General features: G+C 39.2%; 2 protein-coding genes across 9 annotated transcripts in view; one reads left to right on the forward strand and one right to left on the reverse strand.

The window, feature by feature from the left end:
* The window catches only part of LOC125455750 (F-box only protein 34-like), a 39,054-nt gene extending 21,760 nt beyond the window's left edge, over positions 1-17,294 (forward strand). For 6 of the 8 annotated variants that reach the window (XM_048538157.2, XM_048538158.2, XM_048538160.2 and 3 more), the window contains 2 exons: positions 1,724-1,833; positions 12,433-17,294. In XM_048538157.2, the coding sequence (XP_048394114.1) occupies positions 12,443-14,635 (2,193 nt within the window). In that variant the 5' untranslated portion in view covers positions 1,724-1,833; positions 12,433-12,442 and the 3' untranslated portion in view covers positions 14,636-17,294. The remainder of the gene's footprint in view (positions 1-1,723; positions 1,834-12,432) is intronic. The other 2 variants (XM_048538162.2, XM_048538161.2) reach the window with 1 other exon arrangement.
* Positions 17,295-19,838: 2,544 nt separating this feature from the next.
* Positions 19,839-26,492, reverse strand: part of atg14 (autophagy related 14) — a 35,770-nt gene continuing 29,116 nt past the window's right edge. Inside the window, exon 10 of the mRNA XM_048538163.1 lies at positions 19,839-21,295. Within this exon, the coding sequence (XP_048394120.1) occupies positions 20,986-21,295 (310 nt within the window). The 3' untranslated portion in view covers positions 19,839-20,985. The remainder of the gene's footprint in view (positions 21,296-26,492) is intronic.

The following is a 26,492-nucleotide window of genomic DNA, read 5'->3' on the forward strand; positions in this document are numbered from 1 at the left end:
TTTTTTGTTTGCCTGTTTCACCAAATAGTAACTTTAGGTCGCCATTTCCATTTGCTTCTGTGATGTTTACCAGCAGTAAAGTCCACTGTAATGTTTCTTCTTTCCTTGGCTATGCTAGCGTGAATCCCTCTGCTTCGTTAGATGGTGCAGAATATGGTCTCTTGACTCTCTCCTCTTTGAATAGAGATCATTTCCTTCCTGCATCCACCATCACTGGCTTAAATCAAGTAGATTCCTTTCTACTGAACATGTCAACAGCTGTTTTTTTTCCTGGCACATTTGCCCATTCTGTTTATTCCAGGTTTGGCCTTGCCCATCCAGTCCCTTGACTGAGCTAATCTTGTCAGGCTGAATTCAGAATACTCACAGACCCTGTTCATTTTTAATCGAAGTTTAAAGACACAGCCAAAAGCATTGTATGATCAGTTTATTTCAGCCTGCTAAACATGCGCACCAGCAATAGTAATACTGGGCACAATTGATGGAAGTTGTTTGGAGGGAAGGAGTGGATTCCATAGGAGATATGTGAAGCACAGTTACATAGGTATGGGTCAGTGCATAATCCAAATGCCCCCTTTTCCACTGAATTTCATCTGAAGAATTTGTGCTTCATTAAGTACTTTTGAAATCACAATTTGAAACCCATAGATTTAGTCGATCTGTAATCAACTTGTGTAGGGTTTTCAAATTGCATAACATTTTCTGACATAAATCATAGATCTGACCTAATGGTTTTGTAGATTTTGGGTGTTTCAAAAAATCCATAATACTGACCAAGTGAAAATGTAAATATTGAGGGTATGCTGGGTTCTTTTGTGTCTCAAGGTTAAAATCACTCTAATTTCAACAATTCATTAATGAAATTTTAAATCATTTGTACATGAAATATTTCATTTCATTAAAAGGAAAATGAATTTGTATAACAGACTTCCGCGGTCTACCTTTTTAGCTTCCCTCCTGCGCTCTCGCGTAATTACACCTTGCTATAAACCTGAGCAGTCTATTAGCCATACTGCAGTGCCTGACTGAAGGACTCTACCATGCAAATCAAAGAACAGTCAGGTATTTCATTTTCTTCCACTGCAGCAAATTATACTGCAATATCATTGTTGTTTACCCCGGGTTCTGTGGCATTTACAGTTTTCACGTTAGACTAAATTTACCCTTTGCCTTCTGCACCCTACATCTTCTGCCCTCTTATGCTTGTTCAAGCTCACTCTACATGTAATCTTTTCTACTTCTCCACTATCTGTCAGGTCTGCAAGCTTCCTGTTAATAAGAAATTTTTTAACACTTTTTTTTTTATATATGAAAAGTACCTGAACCACAGAATTCCAAGAATCTTATTTCCTTTAATGCTTATGTTTCACTTGTCTCCAACTCACTTTTCGATGATGCCAATACCACACCCCTTTAAAGGATGTTCGATTTTATTCTGGGTAGTATGGTGTGTCAGTATGTCAGTCATTAGAAGTAGCTCAACTTGCACTGCAATACACAAAGGTGAAGCTGACATTTAGAATTCTGGAATGACCTTTTTTTGTTTTTGGTTTGGTAGTTGTACAGACTTTGGATAGTACAATTCATTCTACTGAAAGTTGGAATTTGAGCATCTTATAAATATGTTTTCCTGCTAAATCTAATTTTTAATCTGCTAATACTGTCTGATAATCTAGTCTGCTAATATTTTTAACCAAATTTGCATATTTTTATTTTTTTGAAGACTTTGGCCTCTCTTCACCAGGTAAACATTTCCCCCTATGTGCAAGTTCATTTTGATAAATTTGAGTCCAAGAGAATATGAAGGTGTGATGCAAAAGATCATATTTTAAGGTATGTAGCAATAACCAAAACAAATGTTCTCTACAAATTTGGTTCTGCATATGATCAAAACTAAAAGAAATGCAGGTGCTGCATTTGATCAGCTTGTTTGTAATTTATTTACTGTTCCTCCTTAGTTTGGTGTTATCTGCAAACATAGAGCTTTGCTGCTTTTCCATTTCATTGCAAGTACATGTAATCAACACTGATCCCCAGAGAACCCCTCAGTACATTGTTCAGTACCATTTGTTCCTTTCGTTGTAAGTTACATCTGATTTTGTTTTGGAATATGTGGAACTTGTTCTCTATCTGCCATAGCATAAATTGTCTTGTTGGGAACATTTTAAGTGCATTACTGTTGCTAATTGATTGTTTGTTTGCTCTGAACAAAATCTTCTTGAAATTCTCAAAATTTGTGTTAACAGTTACAATGAACCTAAAGCACTCTATTAATACACAGTAATTTTAACAATACTTTATGCCAATGTACAGTTAAATACTGAAATCTGAAGGTTCCTGACCATATTACCCTGCTCGTCTACAAACTTGCTATGCTGGATAATCACCACAATGTTTGAATTTGAAATTCAAAAACTTGTATAAATGTGCCGGAAGTGCAAGTGAATTTTTACTGGTTTGATAAGTTTTTAGTTGCTCCATACAAAGTCTGGCACGAAAAACATACTTTTAAAATTGTGGTATATCATTCCTTCAGAGATAATTAGAGATTTTATGTATTATGATTTTTAACTCTGTCTATCCTTTTTATCTACATCTCTCTCAATTCCATTTTTCTTTTACGCCCCCATCTCAGTTTTGTTTTCCGTATATGATATTACATTCAATCATCTGTCATAACTTAAAGTTCTGGTTTGGTTTCTGCTTGTGTCAGTAAAGATTTTTCTATCTTAATTGTTGAAGAAACAACAAATTATATTGGCTGCTCTGTTCACGTAGGAAGATAACTGTGCTTTATCAGATTAGCAGTAACTCGAAGTATGCTGTACAAAAGTCCACATCTGTGGACAGAATTAGAATTCGAATTAAGTTTAGAGTACAGTGTAAAGTTTTTATAAAGTTGCCATTCAGTTCAGGTACAAAAATACCTAGGTACAAAGTAGAAAAATGAAGAAATCAGTTAAGTTAAACATTACAGTCCTTCTTTGCATGAAGTATTTAAATAAAATACAGTCCTTCTTTAGCCATGAGAGTGCACACATTCCATGCCGGGCTTTGCCATGAGGACATGCTCCCTCCCCCCATGCTGTGGTTGCTGCAACCCACCCCCTCTCGTGTGCTGTGGCTGGTCTCCCCTAAAGCACTGCCCCCACCCACCCCCAACATGCTAGGTGCACACTCTACTACGCCGTCTTGCCACCGACCACTAGAGTCCAGTCCAGCTCACCAGATGCCTTGCCACTGAACGCCATTTGGGCTCAATAGTGAGTGCTATTTGTTTGCTGCTGACCGCAAAATCTGGATCAATAGAGTTTTAGTAACTATTATAGCAATAATAGTAAATGCATTAGTTTTGACTGTCCCAATCAGTTTATTAGTTTCTACCCATACAGTTCTTGTTTTCTAGTCTGCTTCAGGATTTATACTTGATGAAAGCATTTTCTTTTGCCTGTCTTCTCAATGGTACATTACCTTTGCTTTGGTTAGCTGCCCTCTTTCTCCAGAGCATGACTTTATAATACATAATATGAAGTTGAATGTTACCCTCTATTTTATGATAACGACACAGTATTCATGAATTGTTTTCCTTTCTGTACTTCTCCCCTCTAAAACCACAGTCTGGTGTTCTGTTTAGCTTGCACGCCATGCCAAAGAAAAAGGAAAAGGGAACAAAGTAGAAAAACAGAGTAAACTAGCCAGGGATGTAAAAAACCAATTCAAGTCTTTCACAAGAATATAAAAAGAAAGATTGTAGCTAAAGTAGAAACTGGAAGCTTGGAAACAGGGTCAGGAGAAAATATCATGGGAATAACGAAATGACTGAAACATTGAGCAAATATTGTGTCTGTCTTCACAGTGGAGATAGATGTTTTGTATTAGATATACTAATCTAGAGTATAAAAGAATGAGCAAGTTAACAGTGAAGTAGTACTCAAGAAAACCAAGAGACTAAAATGAAAAGATCTCTCAGGATCCATTGGCCTCTCTAGTATTCTTAAAAAAAAGAGAGAACTACAAGGATAATGGATGTATTGGTTAGATTCTGGAACAGTCTCGATCAGAATTTTCAGATTTAATACTGCTATTCGAGGATAGAAGGAAGGAAAGAAGATGGGAAATGCAGGCTAGTGAGCCTGTCAGAATAGTTGGAAGGTTGAAGTCTCCAATTGTAACTGCTGTATTGTCTTTGAAACAAGAAATGAATTTTTACTATACTAACACTGCCATTATTTGGGGGTCGATAGCACACTCCTAGAAGTGTGGCTGTCTTCTTTTTTATTTCTAAGCTCTGTGCATATGGCCTCATTTGATGCTTCATTTAGTATAATTGTTCCCCCTCACAGTCGTATTGATCAGAGTCAAATAATGTTACTGTTTTTAGTCCCCCTCTCTATCCTGCCTAAAAACCTTACATCCAGGGATGTCAGCTCTACTTGCATGCTAACTTTTTTTGTGTCCCTTCTACCAGTAGACCCAAGGATTTCTGACCATCAACACTTGCAAGGCTCACACATATTTAAGAATAAATTCTACTTTTCTATTTTATGACTAAGGTGAATAATCTCATATTTAAACACATTGTACTATATTTGCCACCCTGATGCCCACTCACCTTACTCACATGTAGTGCAGCTTGGTACACAAAACCAGATAGGAATACGAGTTATATTGTATCACTATCAAAATCTATCTCTGTACAGTGTAAAAACTGAAGTCCCAGCACTGATCTTTGTAATATTCCGCTAGTCACAGCCTGCCAAGTTGAAAATGGCTCATTTATCTCTGCATCCTGTCCATTAATATTCTTCTATCCATGTTAAAATATCAGCCCCAACCTCAGGAGCAATACCTTGTGTAATCATTTCTTTTTAATCCTTCCAGCATCCTCCTTGCCTTGTACTGTCAGAATTTTATAGGTTCCTATGATATTCCCCCCCCCCCCCCCATTATTCGTCTCAGCTCTAGCAAATATGATCCGAACTGATTTAATCTCTCCTACATCAATCTTGCCATGCCAGAAATTATCCTGGTAAACTTTTGTTGCACTCTGCCTATGCAAGAACATCCATCCTCTGAAAGGAGACCGAAATTGCACATAACTTCTGGTGTGATCTCATCAAGGCCCTATGTAGCAAGACATCCCTGCTCCTGTACTTGAATTTGCTTATTATAAAGGCCAACATACAGTTTGTTGCCCTTTCTGTCTCTGCACCTACATGCTAACCTTCAGCAATTTGTTGTGCAACAACAACCAGGTCTCATTGCAAATTCCCCTTTTTCGATTTATGGTTGTTCAGATAATAATCTGACTTCCTGTTTTTGTAACCAAAGTGGATAACATCACATTTATCCACATTATGCTATACATTTGCCCATCCACACAACTTATCCATATCAGAGAAGTTGGAGGATCTCTGCATCCTCTGAACAATTCACCCTCCCACTCAGCTTTGTGCCTTCTGCTGATTTGGAGATATTGTATTTAATTCCCTGAACTAAACCATTAATATGTACATTGTGAATAGCTGTCTTCCAAGCACAGATTCCTGCAGTATCCCACTAGTTACTGCCTGCCATTCAGAAACAGACCCAGACTCCTGGTATTCATCAATGTCTAGTAAGGATTGGAAAGTTATCCTGTTACATCCACTATTTCACAGTTTGCTTCCTTTTGACGCCCCAGAATAATACGCAGTATTCTCTTTGTTCTCCTAGTTTCCTTTGTCACTCCACCTCATACTTTCTTGACTTCTGAACTTCCTAAATGTTACTTCTTTTAAAGAGATGGTCATAGACTCTATTTTTTTGCCTTTATATGACACAGTGTGCTTCTGGATCATTGTTGGGGTTGGGGCCTCTGCATTTGACAACGCCATCCTTTATGGAGACAGGTCGATTCTGTGCCTGTAGAATTTCACTTTTTAATGCCTCTCACTGATTTGCCATTGACTTCAGATGCCTATATCCAGTCTGTATTAGTCAAATTCTCTTATTTCTGGAAAGATTGTCTTTCCCCAGTTTAGAACTTCTATCCCTCTTTTTTTTTGTCCCTTTTGCGTAATAATACTAAGACTGTATTATGATCACTTTCTCCAAAATGGTCACTCACTGCTATTTGTCTAGTTTTCTCCCAGTTAAAGTCGTTGAATTATTTGCACGGAAACAGGCCCTTCATTTCAGGTCCAACTTGTTTGCATTGATCAGATGAGAGGGTTTGCTCTGTGGAGAGCGAGAATAAATTCTATGTCTATTGTTTGGATTTCAGAAGAATGAGGAATGATTGCATCAAAATATTTAGGAGAATGATGGTGTTTGAAGACATTTGTTTTCCCTAGCTCTGCAATCCAGAACCCGGGGGTACAGTTTCAAGATGAGGGGGCAGTAATTTAGTACTAAGATGATAGTTTTAATTTTGAAATTAACGTGAATCTTTGAAATTCTCAATCCCAGTGAATCCTGTATTATTGAATATGTTCAAGGCTGAAAGAGAGAGTTTTGGTCTGTCACGAATTGAGGAATATGGGGAGTGGCTTGAAAGTGGCTTTGAAACCCATTATTTCATGGTAGAGCCAATCTCAAGGTCGTTTTGTCTTTTTTTTTGCATTTCTACTTTAGGAAATAGCTTGCTAAATGTACTCTTGGTCTCTGTTTTCCTAGTGTAAGGCAGATGCTAAATTCCACCATATTCTGGCCACAGTTTTGCAACGTTCAATCTTGCCTGCTTCAATATTATTTGCATATTGCACCAGCTTTTGATTTCAACGTCACCTCTTGTATTGTAGAATACATGATCATTTGGGTCATTTGAGTAGTTATGACATCCAGAAACACACATTTATCAACTACGTCTATTAAAGTCATAACTTTATGCTGAAGAATTGAAGCCTTAGAGAACAGTTGTCTTCCCTTAAACATTCTCCTCTTACTTGTTCATCATGTTTCAGGGCTTTCTTTATCTTGATCCCGTGACTAGTACATTCTAACCATTCATTACTTTGCCTTTAATATCATTTAGTTAGGCCCACCATACTACTTGTCTCATTTGTACCACTCACTGTTTTAGCACTGTAGCTCTAGGAACTACGGAATGTGCTGGAAAATAATAAATCAACTAGGAAGTGTGGAATTTTTGTGATTTGAAATCTTTTATAGCTTGAATGTCTGCCTGTCTCTTTCCCCCCAACCAACACATGCACATACGCACACATCTTGATTATTTCCAAATTTATTTCTTGGATTTGTGATTTGCATCTGGCATGTTTGTATCTGACTTTTGTTGTATTTAACCTTATGGTTGCCTGGCCTTTTTGTGCTGGTATCTCTTCTTGAGTCAAATCTAATCTAGAATAATCCTGTCCATTGTCATTAGTGATACACATGTATGGTCCTTTACTGTTTTGAGTTTCTGCTGTGATTTGTGTATTCCCTACTCTTTAAAGTTCAATGGATCTACCTTGCTCCAATCAGTACTATTCTATCCACATGGAAGCTTTCAAATTTTTTTTACCTGTTGGTCTAAATCCTCCCAGACTGTTATCTGCCATCCTAGCTGAAGTAAAACACAGGCTCTCAGTATGTCCTTGTCTCCCAGAAATCGTCCCAAGATCCAAGAAACGTCCTTCAAATGATTTGGTTCACGGCTGTGAGCTAACTCTCCTCTTTTCAGCATCTGGAACTGGAAACAAGTCTGACATCATTGTTTTGAAAGCCTTGAACCTCAATCTCTTCCAGCTCTTGAAAATGGCTTTGTAATTTCCAGAGACCTGTTAGGACCCTTAAACTTTACATATCCACTTTGTCACTTAGCCTGGCATTTGGGACATAAAATTACATGAGAGCCAGTCACAACTGCAGAAAACACTCACCCCCAACTTTAGAGTGCTTTACAACAGCTGTCTTATTGTTTGGTCACACCGTCCTTGTCTATAGTTCTTTGCTCTGATTTGTTACACAATCAGTGGACTCAATGTTAAATCTGCTTTCACTCCACGGTACTACCAGACATGCTGTGTTTTTCCACCAAATTCTGTTTTTATTACACTTGGTAACTTTCTCCTTGATTGCTATCTTTTTCAATTTTAATAGACTTAATGGAACTACAGTTCTGTATCTCTGTACTTTTAATTCCAGTCCCTTTCTATCCCCCAAGAGAGTCTTGCCTCATCACCAAACCCTGCCATCTCAATTTGTATGGTGACCATTTATTTTAAATGTTTTAGGAGAAAAACTTCTGTCCTGTATCGAAACAGTTGCTTGGTAATGTTATGTTTGTGAGTCAGTCCATTAATGCTTCACATAAATAGGTTCTGTCCCATGTTGTTTATCCAGGCAGTTCATGATATATGTGGCACATATACTGTCCCTGTGCACTTGATATCTTCCTCTCCTGGTCCCATCTTATAAAGCAGGTTTAGGTAGAGACTTGGAGTTTCCTTTCAGCAGAAATCTCGTCTAAGGATCAGAACACTTGTAATTTCACAACTTCACACTTCTCTGCTGACTCTTTCTGGTGTTTCTGTTCACTTTGTTGGAATATAGCATGTTGTCTTTTTAAGACCAAAGGAAATAGGAACGGGAGTAGGCCACTCTCTCCCGCAGCCCTGCTTTGCCATTCAGTAAGATTGTGGCTGATCCAGCATTCATCATGTTCACTTTCCTGTCCTTTCCCAGACCTCTGGATTCCCCTACAGATCAAGAATCTATCTATCTTAGCTTCAAGTCTACACATTGACTGCCCTCACAGCTCTCTAGGGCGGTGAGTTCCAAGGACACTCAGCCCTCTGAGAGAAGAAATACCTTCTCCTCTCAATCTTAAATTGGCTCCCCTTTATTGAGACTGTGCACTCTGGTTCTAGACTCTTCGATGAGGGTAAACATCCTCTCAGTATTTGCCCTGTCGAGCCCTCTAAGAGTCCTATATGTATCATGAGATCACCTCTTATTCTTCTAAATTACAGTGAGTAGAGTACCAACCTGTTTAGCCTTTGCACATAAGACAAGCCAGGGATCATCCTTGTGAACCTTCTCTGAACTCCAACGAAATGATACCTTCCCTTAAATAAGGGGATCAAAGCTGCACCCAGTATTCCAGATGTGGTCTCACCAGCACCTTATACATTTCCAGTCAGACTTGCCCACTCACCCTCCAATCCCCTCGAAATAAAGGCCAACATTCTATTAGCTTTCCTGATTACCTTCTTTACCTGTGTGCTAGCTTTCTGTGTCTCATGCACAAGTATCCCAAGTCCGTTTGTATGGCAGCTCTCCGCCGTTTTTTGCCATTTAAATAACATGCTGTTACTCTGTTCTCCCTTCCAAAATGACCAACTGTATGATTTCCCACATTATATTCCACTTGCCAAATTTTTGTCCACTTATTTAACCTATCAATTTACTGAAACTGTTTGTATCCCTCTCGCCTGCCTTGCTGTGTATTTAAGTGCCCCCTGTTACCAATTGTGATCACCAATTAATATAAATCTACTTGTTTTTGAACTAACATTGAGAGGCAGTTTTGCTAGTTACACCTGTCTAGATGTTCAACAGCTACAAAATTAAAACATTGAAACATGTTGAAGCAATTATTATTTTGGACTTGCCATTGAACTCCTCTGCTAAATGCCCCAGGCAAACCCATGCACCATCCAAGAAACGACCTGGATGAGAATATAGGTCAGATTAGTAAATTTGTGGATGACACCAAAATCAATGGTATAGTGGACTGTGAAGGTGGTTTTTTAAGATTACAGCACAATTTTGATTAGATGGGCCAATGGGCTAGGAAGTGGCAGACGTAGTTTTAATTTAGATAAATGCAAGGTGTTGCATTTTTGGTAAGGCAATCCAGGCCTACTCTATTAATGGTAGGTCCTAGGGAGTACTACTGTTGAATAGAGATGTCTACGGGCACATGTTCATAATTCCTTGAAAGTAGCATTGTAGGTAGACAGTTTGGTGAAGAAGGCGCACTTGCCTTCCTTGCTCAGAGCATTGAGTATAGGGGTTGGGACATCCTATTCTGACAGTGTAAGACATTGGTGAAGTCATCTTTGGAATACTGCATACAATTATGGTTTACCTGCTAAAGAAAAATTGTTGTTAAACAGGAAAGGATATAAAAAAGATTTACAAGGATGGACATTGACAGGATGCAGAGATGGGCTGAGAGGTGGCAGATGGAGTTCAACCTGGATAAATGCGAGGTGATGCATTTTAGAAGGTCGAATTTGAAAGCTGAGTACAGGATTAAGGATAGGATTCTTGGCAGTGTGGAGGAACAGAGGGATCTTGGTGTGCAGATACATAGATCCCTTACAATGGCCACCCAAGTAGACAGGGTTGTTAAGAAAGCATATGGTGTTTTGGCTTTCATTAACAGGGGGATTGAGTTTGAGAGTCATGAGATCTTGTTGCAGCTCTATAAAACTTTGGTTAGACCGCACTTGGAATACTGCGTCCAGTTCTGGTTGCCCTATTATAGGAAAGATGTGGATGCTTTGGAGAGGGTTCAGAGGAGGTTTACCAGGATGCTGCCTGGACTGGAGGGCTTATCTTATGAAGAGAGGTTGACTGAGCTTGGTCTCTTTTCATTGGAGAAAAGGAGGAGGAGAGGGGACCTAATTGAGGTATACAAGATAATGAGAGGCATAGATAGAGTCGATAGCCAGAGACTATTTCCCAGGGCAGAAATGGCTAGCACGAGGGGTCATAGTTTTAAGCTGGTTGGAGGAAAGTATAGAGGGGATGTCAGAGGCGGGTTGTTTACACAGAGTTGTGAGAGTATGGAATGCGTTGCCAGCAGCAGTTGTGGAAGTAAGGTCATTGGGGTCATTTAAGAGACTGCTGGACAGGCATATGGTCACAGAAATTTGAGGGTGCATACATGAGGATCAATGGTCGGCACAACATTGTGGGCTGAAGGGCCTGTTCTGTGCTGTACTGTTCTATGTTCTATGTTCTACTGGGGTTTCAGTTATAAGGAGAAGCTGGATAGGCTGGTACTTCTTTCCCTGGAGTGTAGGAGGCTGAGGGGTGACCTTAGAGGCTTCTAAAACCATGAGGGGCATCGATAAGGTGAATAGCCAAGGTTTTTTCCCAGGGTAGGGGAGTCCAAAACTAGAGAGCATAGGTTTAAGGTGAGGGGGGGAGAAAAAATTTAGAAAGGACCTGAGGGACAACTTTTTCGTGCAGAGGGTTGTGCATGTATGGAGTGAGCAGCCAGAGGAAGTGGTAGAGGCAGTTACAATTACAACATTTAAAAGACACGGGCAGGTACATGAATAGGAAGGGCTTAGAGGGATATGGGGCTAGTTCAGTTTAGAATACCTAGTCAGCATGGGCAAGTTGGACCAAAGGCCCAGTTTCGATGCTCTATGACTCTTAAGAGCTGGCCCATCTGGGGATGAAGCTATTTTCAGTCACCGCCTAGGTTCATTTGAGAATTTGAGGCTGTGTGGGTGGGTGGTATTGTGGGATAGGAACAGAAGGGGTGTTACTGTTTAGATAACAAAAGTGCAGTGTTAATGGAGCATGTCGGGAGTCCACTTTAAAGATTATGTATTCTCCTGCTATTTAAGCAATTTTCACTGTACTTCTTGGGAGACAGTAGCACCAGAGTTGGGGAAGATGGCATGTGGCTACAGCTTTACTTAGCACACTCACTTGGTTTCAATGTACTCTGAATTATTGAGGTAGGTCTTCAGCAAAAATATTGCCTTGGCTTTCCCCTTAAGATAATACAGGCTTTTCTTTCTGCCAATCCAAACTTTTGACATTTTGGCATTAAATTTAAGTTAAATCAATAAATGGGTTGGACTATTACATTGTGTATCTAGGGTTGCAGCCTCTCTGATGAAGGGTCTCGGCCCAAAACGTCAGCTTTTGTGCTCCTGAGATGCTGCTTGGCCTGCTGTGTTCATCCAGCCTCACATTTTATTATCTTGGATTCTCCAGCATCTGCAGTTCCCATTATCACTGCTTTGGTATTGTTTGCTAAGGATGCTGACAGCTAGTGAAGGTGTGCACAGTTTGCAGAGAAGCAAAGTAGCATGGAGCAGAGGAGGAGACTCCATGGGAGATGGTCCCTTCAAGCTGAACAACAACTGCAAAACTCTTGTGCAGTGAATAAACTACCTCTTGTTAAAGTATTCTTAATGTGCAGCTGCTCCAAAAACGCAATACATGGAACTAAGCCCATGATTCTGTTTTGGAGTGCCCAGTGGTTTCAGGGGAACTTTGTTGATAGGCTTTGTCTCCCAGTCTTTTTCTCAACTTAGTGTTTTATAACAAACTGTAACCTTCTGTTGCATCATTTGTTTTGATATATTGTGATCATAGTATGCAAGATATCGGATAAATCTCTTCATTCATGTTTTTATAAATTAAAAAACAATTTTCATCTACACTATAACTAACTGGTCTTTTTTTTAACAGCCTGGCCACTATGCACCTTAAGCCATATCCAAAGCTTCAAAAGAAAGATGCATCTCTTGAACCAAGCCAAGAGACACTTGGAGGGCTTTGCTCAAGCCAGCGTGCAACTGTAAGAGTTGAAAGATGCCAATCAACCTGTAACAAACAGTCATGTTGTAAATCCATTGCAGTTAGTACAGTGGCATCTCACATCAGCTTGTGGTGTCCGAGACCTTTTGGTTTCATTTCTCAAAATAAAATGTGCAATATGAGGAATCCAGCTGAAAATCTTGCATTTAAGGGAAGAAAGAAGCATGTGGCTGAAAATGTTCTGCCTCCTTCAATTCATCAAGAAGAAGGAGAGGCACCACTGGATATATGGGCAGTCATAAAACCTGGGAACACAAAGGAAAAAATTGCTTTTTTTGCAGCACATCAGTGCAATAACAGGACTGGTTCCATGAAAATAAAAAGCAGCTGGGATACTGAGGTCACAACTGCGAAACGCAGAAGGAAGTCCGCAGATCTAGAGAAAGTAAAAAATCAACCAATGAGAATAAAGGATAATGTGAAGGATGTTGACAGAAAGTGTTCACATTTTGACCCCCTAACAACCAGTAATAGTGAGGAAAATTCATCTGTCAGTAACGAGAAACAAAATGGTGATGGACTATGTCATAGTAGCACTCTCTCTGTAGCAGAAATGGTGGCTTTTCTAGAACAAAGGGCAAATTCCCTGCTCCCAGACTGTAGTAAAACACTTACAAACGCCAGTGCTAACATATCAGGTATTGCTTATTCAAAGGGGGGTTCCTTGTCATCAGAATCGATTTCTGCTACAGGTCCTGAATTTGATTTAAACCATAAAACATCAACTGAAAATAATAAACTACAGGGTGAGTATGTCCGGGTTATAGAAGTTATAGCTAAATTGGAATCAGAATGCATGAGAAACCAACATGACAGAAGTGGGGAGAATCTGTCCAGGAATAATAGTTTTCGGAGAGGAGTGGGGAGGGTTTTGCTGACAAGTCAACACCAATCAGAACAAAGCATCAAGAGTGCTGAACCTTTTACAGCATCCAAAGCAGGCAATAGCATTGGAGAGAACAAAAAACAATACAGCCACATAAGCAGAAGCTGTACTAATCAATGCACTGACTCACAGGAAGATGCCACATATGTTGCATCTCCAGTTAATAACACTTCAGGTGTTGTGTTGGATTTATCCAGCAAAAAGTTTTCATTAACCTGCAAAGAAACAGCATCATTGCCAAACGGTACCAGAGAAATTCTCAACAGTAATGTTGGGATACCAGAGGAGTTGCATAAGACCCCATCTCTATGTTGGGAAGTGAACAATAGGTTTGTATCAAACTTTACTTCACCTGGGAATGGTAGGGATGAGTATGCAAATAACTTTACTGTCGATAAGGAGCTGGTGTCTTGTAGGGTGAATGAGGAAACTGAATGCAAATCAGTAACTAGATCTACTTGGGAAGAGTCTAATCCTTGTGAGGAACCACTTCCTGGAGAATTATTTTTCACACTTGAACAGTCCCATGTGGAAAACTTGGATTCAAATGAAAATACTACTGAGGAACTCCAGGATGTTGCACAATGCAAGGATGATTTTCTGACTGCTGAAAGGAAAACATTTGACAAAAGTTGCTCAGAAACAAGTCAGGGTGATTCTTGTATCTCTTTCAAAACCACATGCCCCTCATTAACTGAACTCTTTCCGCTAAGAAGACAAGTATCTCATGAATTTCTAGAAACACGCTTCAAAATCCAACAGCTTCTTGAACCTCGGCAGTACATGGCCTTTTTACCACACCACATTATGGTGAAGATATTCATGTTCCTCCCTACCAAAACGCTGGCAGCTCTGAAATGCACATGCCATTATTTCAAGTTCATTATAGAAAACTACGATATTAGAGCAACAGATTCACGCTGGGTTTGTGACCCACGATACAAGGATGATCCATGCAAGCAATGTAAAAAGCATTACTCAAAAGGGGATGTATCACCATGTCGGTGGCATTCAAAACCCTATTACAAAGTTTTACCCTATGGTCGATCATACTGGATGTGCTGTTGGCAAACAGAAAAAGATTCACCGGGCTGTAAAATTGGGCTTCATGATAATAATTGGGTGCAGTCCTGTAATCATATCCAGCAAATATGTGAAAAAGCAAAAAAGAATGGGGAAGGAATGTGACATTTTTTTTAAAAATTAGTGGATTTGGTTTTGTTTGGCTAGATTTCTAGGAGCATACCTGTTGGATGATCTGTAGAGATTGGAATATTTTGTCAGTCCTGCACTGTTTACATTGTACAGTATGATCATATTAGCTTATGAATCTGCATGTACAGAACTGCAGCACCTGTTAGCTGTGCAAGATGTGCAGTATTTGCTCTATCATGTGTTTGATCAATGATAGTATTGTACTGTTAATGTAGCTGGCACAGCCACAAATCACTACAATGCAGCTATGTCAATGTTGCAATTAGTCTGTTTTAAATATCAGTCTTTTATTTTGAATAGTTTGTGTATTCTATCTAAAATTACATTTAAATGAAATGCAAAGTACAGGCGAGGCAATGAGCTCAAACACCTCTTAACAAAATTGGTCATGTAAGATATGGTTAGAATTCTACTAAAAGGTTGCTATACAGTGTTGGGGAAAATACACGAAAAAATGTTATTGGCATTACAAAATTACAGGTTATGCAAAATGGCTTAATTTTTTTTTCAGTAGCATTGCTTGGATTTTCAGTTTTTATTTTTGCTGTTGGTGCTTTAGATTGAATTATAATATTGGTGAACCTTTTTCTGGTCTTTAAAGAAACTATGTGAAAGTTTACTTGCTTTTCTGTTTTTTTGAAAATCTCATTCGTGTAGTTGTAAAATGTAAGGATGTTCACTAAGTGCTTTCAATGAGATATTTTGCACTTGGCGAAATTGTGTTTTTTTTCCTATTTGGTATGTTCACCTTTTGGTTGCTGAAAGCATCTATATTCATATTTTGCTATTGAGTCAACAAATGGACACACTCCCTTCAATACTTAGGTTAACATCAGAACAGAGTGCCATAAGTGGAGAGTTATACATGCCCCAATCAGTTCAGTGATGCAAGTCTTCTGACCGAAATAAACCAGTTTATGTTAAAATAAGATGCAATTCAACTTTGTCAAAAACAAAATTCATATGCCATGATAAATTGTGTGTTGGTCCACCTGATGTAAATTTGCCACATTTAAAATTTTTATTATTGATGAGTAATAACAATCAATTTTAAACTTTCTGCCAAAAAAACCACAACTCTCAATTGTGACTGAGCATAATGTGGAAAAATGTGATCTCCTCTCCAAAATCTATTGAGAACAGCCCATCTTTAAATCCAAGCAACATAGTAAGTTATTACAGTTTAATAATAACTACATGAATTGCGATGCTAAAATATGATTTCAAGACCCTTGTAGTTCTATATTTTGAATTCCAGTCAAAAGCTCTAATCCAGTTTGACTTTAAAAATAATTCATTTTGTTATCCCCATCTTTCACTCATCTCAAAAAAAAAATTGTAGTGAAATAATCATCTCATCTCTTTGGCACATTCTGTATCAGTGGTTGACATTTTTAAACGTGTCAGTGTATATATGTGCATAAATATTTTTAATCATTGGATGTGTGGTGTTTCCCTTCAAAGGAAACAATTCAATTCCATCTCACTTCATACCCTGGTGAGTTGTTGATTTTCTCAACCCGGGGATAAATATTTTTATTTTTTTTTACAATATTTTCCTCTTTAATTGCATTAATGAAAATGTTCAGTTGTGAAACAATGGTGAATTTTAAAGTTAAGACAGGAAACAGTGGAAATTTTGCACAGGTTAGATAGCATTTCTGGAGAGAGAGCGCTAGGATTCTGGTGACAGATCGTCAGCCTGATTAAATGAATTGTATATTTCTTTCTCGATGGATGCTATTTGGCCTGTTGAATTTTCTTTCCAGATTTCCAGCATGTACAATATTTTACTCTGTTTAAAGCTGAAAGAATTGTGCCTAGTTGCCCCATATTAAGAATGCTGCCTCTTTTTCAAGACTTCCAATGTCTGTAACACTCCCAAATCTAGTTTGAAAGAGATCTGGTGTAATCATTTTTCAAAGTAAATCTTTAAAGCACTTTTACTGCCTTTGCAAGTTTGAGATACGTGATTTGATGATGTATCTATACATCTGTTTCCAATTGTAGTCAAAACCAGGATTTCAATTTTGCATTAGTGCTGTCGTGTAAACATGTACATTACTTGGAATTTTATAAATTATAGAAAATATTTCATCAAATGCAATAAATCTGATATATGTGTGTGTTTTTGTTTAGTTTTTGACTACCAGTGCACTTCATTATCAGATGGTGCCTAAAAATGTTCACTACCAGTTTGTTTGCTCTTGTCTCTGCATAACCTGTAACATTTTTTTGTATTTTGCCCCAATCAGACTTTCATGTAGCTTGCTCCAAAAGCTTTGGCATTGAGTACTAGATGTTGCAAGCATCTCTATTTACGTTACTTCAGCAGTTAAGATACACAGTTGTGCACCTGCTGTTTCTGTGTGTCAAATACATTAACTTGCAATTTTCTAAAAGCTTAAAAGAAGTTGTAACATGAATAAAATGGGAAATTAATTAAAACAGTTACTGGTTGTAAATGTTTGGTACCTAATATAGAAATACATTTCTGGATTCGAACATTTTAAAGTAGCCTTTCTTTACTGTAAATGCTAATCAACATTATGATGGAAGCTGTATCAGACTCCAAATATTCCATTTGTTAATAAAGCCAAATTTTGGGTTGATTACAATTTAATCAACTGTTCACCACAGTATGACTTGATCTTGGTTTATTGGCTGTAGTTTTTGCAGTTACACCAATACAGAAATATCATTGTTTGGAATTTTGTTCCAGATGAGCTCTTGGTTCAGAATTACGAGCCATTGGTCACACATTGTTGTCATCTCTGTGTTCAGATACATTACATCATTTATTTATATCCATCCTACCTATATCGTTGCCTTCTTTAAGATAAAAATACTCAATTCCTCAATGATAACTGAGCAGCTCTCATGTTGATTTGATACACAACTGCACCATTTAATTGTCGAGAATTTAGGAAGTCAAAGGGGTTATCCAATGGAGGTCTCCAGGGTATAAACAAGGAAAGTTAGTGCAGATAAATTGTTTCCAAGGGTGAAGAGTCTAGAACCAGGGATCATTATCTAAGAATTAGGGCCAGGCCATTCAGGTGAGATGTTAGAAATACTACAAAGAATGTTTGAAGTGGTTTGAAACGCTTCCTGTTTTAAGTCTGAAATATCCAAATTTTTGTTGGATACAGGCCCCAGGCAGGCACTTGAGTTATGGCTGATGGAACCTGATTTATTTAACGACAGAGACGGAATGGCCTACTCCTGTTCTTGTGTTCCTATGTGGACCACGAAGAAATCTGGTTGTGGTCTTAACTCTTGCTGTGGGCATTTTCTTTGACCAGGCAACATATACAGATGTTACTTAAATGGACTGTTTGGGGGATTTTATCAAAATGCCCTCTAGCATTAGCTGATGTTAAAAGCTTGAAGAATTTTAGAGGAGAGTATTGACCTGCCTATTAAGTTAACTCATTTTTGGAGACACGGACATTTAATGGACAGGTTCTTGAAAAGGTCAATGTGACTAGTGGTGTTGAGAATCTACACAGGTCTACAGCACAAGTGGTCCTTCGGGCATCAACCATCTGGTCAACAGTAAGCCCCAGGATGTTGAGTGTTGGGATTCAGTGATGATGTTTAGATTGTCTCTCATTAGACGTAGTTACTGCTTGCCATTTTTCAGCTCAAGACTGGATATTATATCCAGGTCTTGCTGCATTTGGACATGGATTACTTCATTATAAGGAATTGTGAATAGTGCTAAACATTGTTCAAGTATTGGCAAAATCCCATTTCTGACATTATGATGGAGAGAAGGTTGTTGATGAAGCAATCGAAGATAGCTGGGCCTAAAACACTACCGAGGGACTCCTGCAGAAATATCTTGGAGCTGAGATGATTGACCTCCAACAACCACAACCTCCTTCCTGTGTGCCAGGAATGACTTCCCTCAATTCCTATTGACTCTAGTTTTGCTAGGGCTACTGGATGCCTGAATTAGTCAAACACAGACAAAAGGAGGTGAAATGAGTGACTGCCTTCGACCAAGGCTGGACTGAGGTCAGGAGCTGCATGACCCTGGCAAAACGCAAACTAAATAACACTGAGCATGTTATTGTTGAGCAAGAGTTGCCTGATAACGTTGACAACATCCGTCACTTTACTGATTTGAGAGTGAAGGGATGGGCTGATAATTCACCAAGTTGGATTTGTCCTACTTTTTGTATACAGGCATACCTGGGTAATTTTCTAGGTAGACTGTATTGTTGATATTCTGATTACAGCTGTATTGGAACAGCTTGGCTCTTGATCTTGCAAGTTCTGAAGGACAAGTCTTCAATACTACAGCTGGAATGTTGTCAGGGCTTTTCTGCAGTGTCCACTTTCTCCAGCTGTTTCTTAACATCACAAGGAGTGAATGAAATTGGTTGAGTGGGGTGGGGGAAACAAGTGAAGGAGGGAGGCCCTCCCCTGACCCACCATCTGTTAGAGTAAATTAAAACTTTATTAGCTGACTTGGAGAGAGTAAGGACTGAAAATGCTAGAAGCTAGAGCCCTACTCCTACAGTTAAGGGCTGCAAAAAGCAAAGCAGGTCAGACAGCAGAGGAGGGAAGTCAACATTTCAGGCTGAAACCCTGTGAGAAGACAACCCAAAATGCTGACCTGATGCCTGGCTGATTTTATCATTTATAAAATGTACAACAAATGGAAGTCAGCTGTTTTGCCACATACCTTTCTAGAATCTGAAGATAAACTAAAATGAAGCAGCTCAATTAACACACTCCACCTGTTGAGAAATTGGTTTAACAGAAATAGGCAAAAGTAAGTCAAAGTTGATGTCACTCAAGTGAAGTGTGTCCTGGGGAAACCATGGGTTCTAGCCATGATTGTCTAAACTTTAAGTTGTATTATAGGATAGCAAGAGAGCAACTGTTATACTCCTGTTCAAGATAGCACTCTTCCCTAAGTCTAGACAGCTGATCAATCAGCTTAAATTTTGTGGAGGAGATACTGTGAAACAAAAGTTGTTATAAAAACTAAACTGCTCAAGATATAGGTGAACAAACGAAAGAAAGTCAGGAGAATTTTTTTTAAACTGGCAAATCACATTCGACTAACTTGTTATCAGATGTACGAGGTGGATTTGTGTAAAATAGCTGAAGCATATTATGAACTTTCAATAGACGAGTTAGAAAAATTGAAATCCATCAATTTGATTAAAGTGACAATTTTATTGATATAGAATTTGCTGAGGGAGAAGTTTCTTTTTGAAGACTGGAGGGAAGACCAGTATTAGAAACAGAAGACGCAGATTGTATTTGAAATACGTACTTTCAGCAGTACAGAATTTAAGTTTATAGATAACTTTAAAGATGTTACTACATTTCTCTTTTTACTATATTTAAATTTAAACAAATTGAAATGATTATTGCCCCTTATTCTGACAAAAATTACCATCTTAGAACTACATGAAGAAAGAGACCTTAGAGTGTATGGACATAATTTAAGTTGCTTTATCAAGTGCAGAAGGCTGTTGTGAAGTATACAGGATTCATGACTTTACTAATAGAGACCTTTAAATATAAAAAAGAAGTTACACTTAAAATTTTAAACTGCTTAGGTCCTACCTGAAGTATAATACTTTAGATAGAAGAGCAAGGACATAAGAGAACCTGGCCTGGGGGATGGTGGGGCAATGAATGGGCTAATAGGCCTTCTGTTTGATTCATTTTTCTACAATAAAATATCGTTACGCTTTTTTTAAGGAAAAGTAAATTTTATCACTGACCTGGTATTTGTAATGGCAGTCATCATGAGCACACCAGCAAACTTGCGTGCAAAATCAAGGTGAAGTACCAATGCAAACAGTTAAAGAGGTAACCTGATTCTATCGAATTCAACAAATCTACATTCCATTCTTAAATTTGGATTCCTTAATCAACTTGAAAGTCAATTTGATCATAAATTACACACTGCATACCAAACATTTCTTCCTACTAATTTAGTGCACTTGAGGGGGAAGGCCTCACTTACAGATCTTAAGGTCAAAGTAATATTGATTATGTGATTCAAAATTTACTGCAACCATTACTTATATATAAAAGAGCAATACTTCTACCAAAAAGTGCTCCTGATAGTTCCCTCTTTAACAATTTGTTTCAATCACACTTTTTGCTGAGCGAATCAAAGACATTCCATTATTACCTAACACAGTCCTGTCATTTGTGGCTTTCGCTGGTTTTATGCTTGCGCCAGAGAAACACAATTGACTCTATTGTGTTTTTTTAGGCACTATTCATGTGTTGTTTTCACACCTTTTCATTTTATTGGAAGTTTATGTTCAAGTGCAGCAAAATCATCAGCGATGTCCATAATATTGTTTCCACCATGATGTAACAGAAGCTGCTGCAGAAGAGATCATACCACCTGTGCTGTTGCTAGTGCTGAGTGGCTGAGATACTAGCATGGCTTGACTTTGGAGTACTTCTACAGGCTGAGAAGGGATATCGTAAAATTTAGGACTGGGTACAGTCTCCCAATCTGTTCCCAAATCAGTTTCTTCATCAGTTACATATTCATCACCGCTTTCATCTGTCTGAGCAGCAATACTTGGGTCAACCAGCTCCATGGAATCTTCAAGATCAGCACTGATTTCAAAAGGCCCAGATCTAAATTTAAAAACATTACAATTTATATGTAAACAATACTGAGAGAAGTGTACATTCTCATGATCCTTTTTCCTTGAACAACTGCGGTAAATTACTAGATTTTGAAGTATAGCTCGTGATTCTGCTCAACATACTGTCTTGTATAAATTTAATTGTGACTCCCATTTGCTGTTACATTAGGCTATGAAAGTGTTAAAACCAGAGGTCTGCAAAGACACATGGCAGGTAAGAAGGATACAATGCAGATGAGACCAAAATTGGTGGTATCGTGGATAATGAAAAAGGTTATCTAAGATTACAAAAAGAGAGCTTGATCAATGGGCTGAGGAGCGGCAGATGGAGTTTAATTTGGATAAATGCGAGGAATTGCATTTTGGTACAACAGAAGCACAGAATTTCTACAAAACTATCCCAGCCCCTACTATTAATTGTATAACAGACACCTCGGGGTCAAGTATGTAATCTTTTGAAGTTTGCATCAAGTTGTTAAGGCGTTTAGCATGCTTGCCTTCATTGGTCAGACCTCTGAATATAGGAGTAGAACCTTATGTTGAGGTTGTATAGGATATTGCTACGGCCTCTTCTGGAGTATTGTCTGCAGTTTTGGTCACCCTGTTACAAGAACGATATGATCAAACTGAACAGGATTCAGAAAAAAGTGATCAGGAATGGAGGGTTTGATATAAAAGTAGACTGGATAGGCAGATTTTTTTTCAGTCCAGCATAAAACATTGAGGGGGTGATCCTTCAGGAATCACTTGAGTCAGGGTGGGTCCCACAGGAATGGATAATGGCAGATGTTAACACCCCTGTTTAAGAAGGGAGAGAGATAGAAGACAGAAAACTATAGGCTGCTTAGCTTGATCTCAGTTGTTGGTAAGATTTGACAGCCCACTACTAAACAGGAGATTGAGCAGTACTTCGACATGCAGGGTAATATCAGGTGAATCTGCACAACTTCATCAAGGGGAGGTCATACATGACAAATCTTATGTCCTAAAAAGGAGAGTCACTGAACATGATCTATTTGGATTTCCAGAGGCCTTTAACAAGGTACCGCACAGAAGGCTGTTGAAGAGCCTGTGCAATTAGGAGGAAGGGTATGGAGAGAGGATTGGTTGACTGGCAGAAGACAGAGTGCAGGGTTAAAGGGGTCTTTTTCAGGATGGTGGCCAGTGTAGGGAGAATGACGTGGATGAAGGAAATGACAGCACTGTTGCTAGGTTTGCAGATGACGCCAAGATAGGTGGAAAGACTGGTTTTTGTGGAGAAGGCCGTAAAAAGCCTTTTACATGCTAGCTGAGTGGACAGAAAAGTGACAGACGGAATATAATATGCAAAGTCTGAAGTCATGCACTTTGGTCAAAAGAAGAAAGGCATACACTATTTTCTAAATGGAAAAATGTGAAGTGCAAAAAGTCTTGCAAGTCCTACTTCAGGATGCTGTTAAGGTTAAACAAGGGGTTTGGTTGGTGGTTAGGGAGGCAAGTGTAATGTTAGCATTCATTTCAAGAGGGCTAGAGTACCACACCAGAGATGTACTGCTTAGGCTGTATAAGGCTGTGGCCAGTCAGCATTTGAAATGTTGTGAACATTTGTGGGCCCTATATCCAAGGAAAAATGTTCTGGGTTGCAGGGGATCCAGAAGAGGTTTACAAGAACGATTCCAGGGATGAAGGCTTGTCATATCAGCAGCAGTTGAGGATTTGACAGAGCTTAAGATGAGGGGAGTATCCGATTGAAACTTAACAAGGATACTGAGAGGCCCGAATAGAGTGTATGTGGAGAAGATGTTTCCACTATTAGAAGAGACCAGGATCCAAGGGCACAGCCTCTGAGTGAAGGGACAACCCTTTAGAACTGAGATGAGGAGAAATTTCTTCAGTCAATGGGGGGTGGATCTGTGGAATTTATTCCTGCAGAATAATGCAGAGGTCAAATCACTGTTTATTTAAGACAAAAATAGACAGATATGTTCTTGATTAGTCAGGGATCAAGGTCACGAGGAGAATGGGATTGAGAAACATCACCCATCATTGAATGGCAGAGCAGATTTGACTTGCCAAAATGGCCGAATTCTACTCCTATATCTGATGGTTTGAGGGGGGACTGGAAGGAATGCTTAATTTTTATTATTCTTTGCTCTTTTAAGAGGGAGAAAAGTTGAGTAAAAGAGAAAGCCAGCCAGAAGTATGAAAACTAATAGTAAGAGTTCCTATAAATATTTTAGAAAATAATTAAGTAGAAACAGCCAATGATTATAATTCTATGAGTTTTAAAATAGTTACGGACAAGGATAGACCTGATCTAAAGGTTAACGGTTAGGCTGGAGTAAGATCAAGTTTGATGCTACTAGGCAAGAACCTTAAAGTTGATTGGGACAGGCTATTCACAGATGAGGGATTATTGGAAAGTGGGAAGCCTTTAAAAATGAGATAACACAAGTTCAGAGGCAGTGTGTTCCTGTTAGTGTGAAGTGCAAGGCTGATAGGTGTAGTGAATGCTGGAGGCCTGGAGAAATTGAAACTCTGTGAAGAAAAAGGGAGGTATGTGTCAGGTACAGACAGCTGGGATCTAGTGAATCTCCAGAGGAGTACAAGGACAGGAGTAGTATACTCAAGAGTGAAGTGAAGAGGGCAAAAAAGTGAAATGAGACAGCTTTGACAAATAGGGTTAAAGAGAATCCAAAGAGATTCCACAAATACATTAAGGACTAAAGAGTAAGTGGCAAGAGAATAAAGCCTCTTAAAGAGCAACAAGGCTGTCTGGAGACACTAGGAGATACTAAACAAGAATTTATCATGAAGGAGGATACGGAAGCTACAGAACTTGGAGAAATAAGTAGTGACATCTTGAAAAGTGTCCACATTAGAGAGGTAGTGGTGCTGGATATCTTAAAATAAAGGTGGACAAATCCTCAGCACCTGATCAGGTGTATTCCAGAACTTTGTGGGAAGCTAGGGAAGTCATTGCTGGGCCCCTTGCTGAGTTATGTGTATCATCAATAGCCACAGGTGAGGTGTCAGAGGACTGGAGGGTGGCTAATATGGTGGCACTATTGAAGAAATATGGTAAGGAAACACCAAGTTACTATAGATCTGTGAGCCTGACATCAGTAGTGAGAAAGTTGTTGTATGGGATTTGGAGGAAAGGGATTTATACATATTTAGGAAGGCAAGGACTGCTTAAGGATAGTCAATATGGCTCTGTGGAGAAATTATGTCTCACTAACTCAACTGAGTTTTTTGAGGAAGTGACAAAAGATGATTGAAGAAGTTCAGATTGGTGGACATTGCCTATCTGAACTTCTTGATGTGGAGGTAGCAGTGTTGGACTGGGGTGGACGAGGTCAGAAGTCACATGAAGAAGGAGCTGCACTTAGAAAGCTTGAGATTTCAAATAAAGGTTAGATCACATGGAATCCAGGGAGATCTAGTCATTAGATACAAAATTGACTGAAAGGTAGGAGATGGAGGTGGAGTGTTGTTTTTCAGATGGGAGGCCTGTGGCCAGTGTGCTGCAAAAATGAATGTTAGGTCCACCATTTTTGTCATATATGTAAATGATTTGGAATGTGAACATAAGAGACATGCAGATGCAGGTAATAGTAAGGTGCTGGGGAGTTATGTTGAACAAAGAGACCCTGGAGTGCAGTTTCATAGCTTCTTGAAAGTGGAGTCATAGGCGGACAGGGTAATGAGTTCAGGAGTTGGGATGTCATGTGTGGCTATACAGGACATTGATTAAGCCACTTTTGGAATACAGTGCTCAATTCTGGTCTCCCTGCCACAGGAACAATGTTAAACTTGGAAAAGATTCAGAAGCAATTTATGAGGATGTTAAAAGGAAAACAGCAATTGCTAGAAAAGCTCAGCAGGTCTGGCATCACCTGTGGAGAGAAATCAGTTGACATTTCAGGTCCAGTGACTCTGATTCTATTAGTTTAAACTTGTACTGGAAAAGGATAGACCTGTTCTCCATGGTAGGCTCATTCAGAAGGTCAAGAGGGATGGGATACAGGGGAACTTAACTGTCTGGATTCAGAATTGGCTGGCCAACAGAAGACAGCGAGTGGTAGTAGAAGGAAAATATTCTGCCTGGAAGTCAGTGGTGAGTGGGGTTCCACAGGGGTCTGTCCTTGGGCCTCTACTGGTTGTAATTTTTATTAATGACTTGGATGAGGGGATTGAAGGATGGGTCAGCAAGTTTGCAGACGACACGAAGGTTGGAGGTGTCTTTGACAGTATAGAGGGCTGTTGTAGGCTGCAGCAGGGCTGAGAGGTGGCAGATGGAGTTCAACCTGGATAAATGCGAGGTGATGCATTTTGGAAGGTCAAATTTGAAAGCTGAGTACAGGATTAAGGATAGGATTCTTGGCAGTGTGGAAGAACAGAGGGATCTTGGTGTGCAGATACATAGATCCCTTAAAATGGCCACCCAAGCGGACAGAGTTGTTAAGAAAGCACATGGTGTTTTGGCTTTCATTAACAGAGGGATTGAGTTTAATGAGATCTTGTTGCAGCTCTATAAAACTTTGGTTAGACCGCACTTGGAATACTGCGTCCAGTTCTGGTCGCCCTATTATAGGAAAGATGTGGATGCTTTGGAGAGGGTTCAGAGGAGGTTTACCAGGATGCTGCCTGGACTGGAGGGCTTATCTTATGAAGAGAGGTCGACTGAGCTCGGACTCTTTTCATTGGAGAAAAGGAGGAGGAGAGGGGACCTAATTGAGGTATACAAGATAATGAGAGGCATAGATAGAGTTGATAGCCAGAGACGAATTTCCCAGGGCAGAAATGGCTAACATGAGGGGTCATAGTTTTAAGCTGGCTGGAGGAAAGTATAGAGGGGATGTCAGAGGCGGGTTCTTTACACAGAGTTGAGAGAGCATGGAATGCGTTGCCAGCAGCAGTTATGGAAGCAAGGTCATTGGGGACATTTAAGAGACTGCTAGACATGCATATGGTCACAGAAATTTGAGGGTGCATACATGTGGATCAATGGTCGGCACAACATCGTGGGCTGAAGGGTCTGTTCTGTGCTGTACTGTTCTATGTTCTATGATCTAAAAGTTAACAGTTAAACTGCAGTAAGATCAAGTTCAATGGTACTAGGTAAGGACCTTAAACTTAATTGGGAGAGGCTATTCATAGGTAAAGAGATGGCTGGAAAGTGGGAAGCCTTTTGAAAATGAGAT

The sequence above is a fragment of the Stegostoma tigrinum genome, chromosome 10, assembly GCF_030684315.1.
Source record: "Stegostoma tigrinum isolate sSteTig4 chromosome 10, sSteTig4.hap1, whole genome shotgun sequence".
In the NCBI taxonomy this organism is placed as follows: Eukaryota; Metazoa; Chordata; class Chondrichthyes; order Orectolobiformes; family Stegostomatidae; genus Stegostoma; species Stegostoma tigrinum.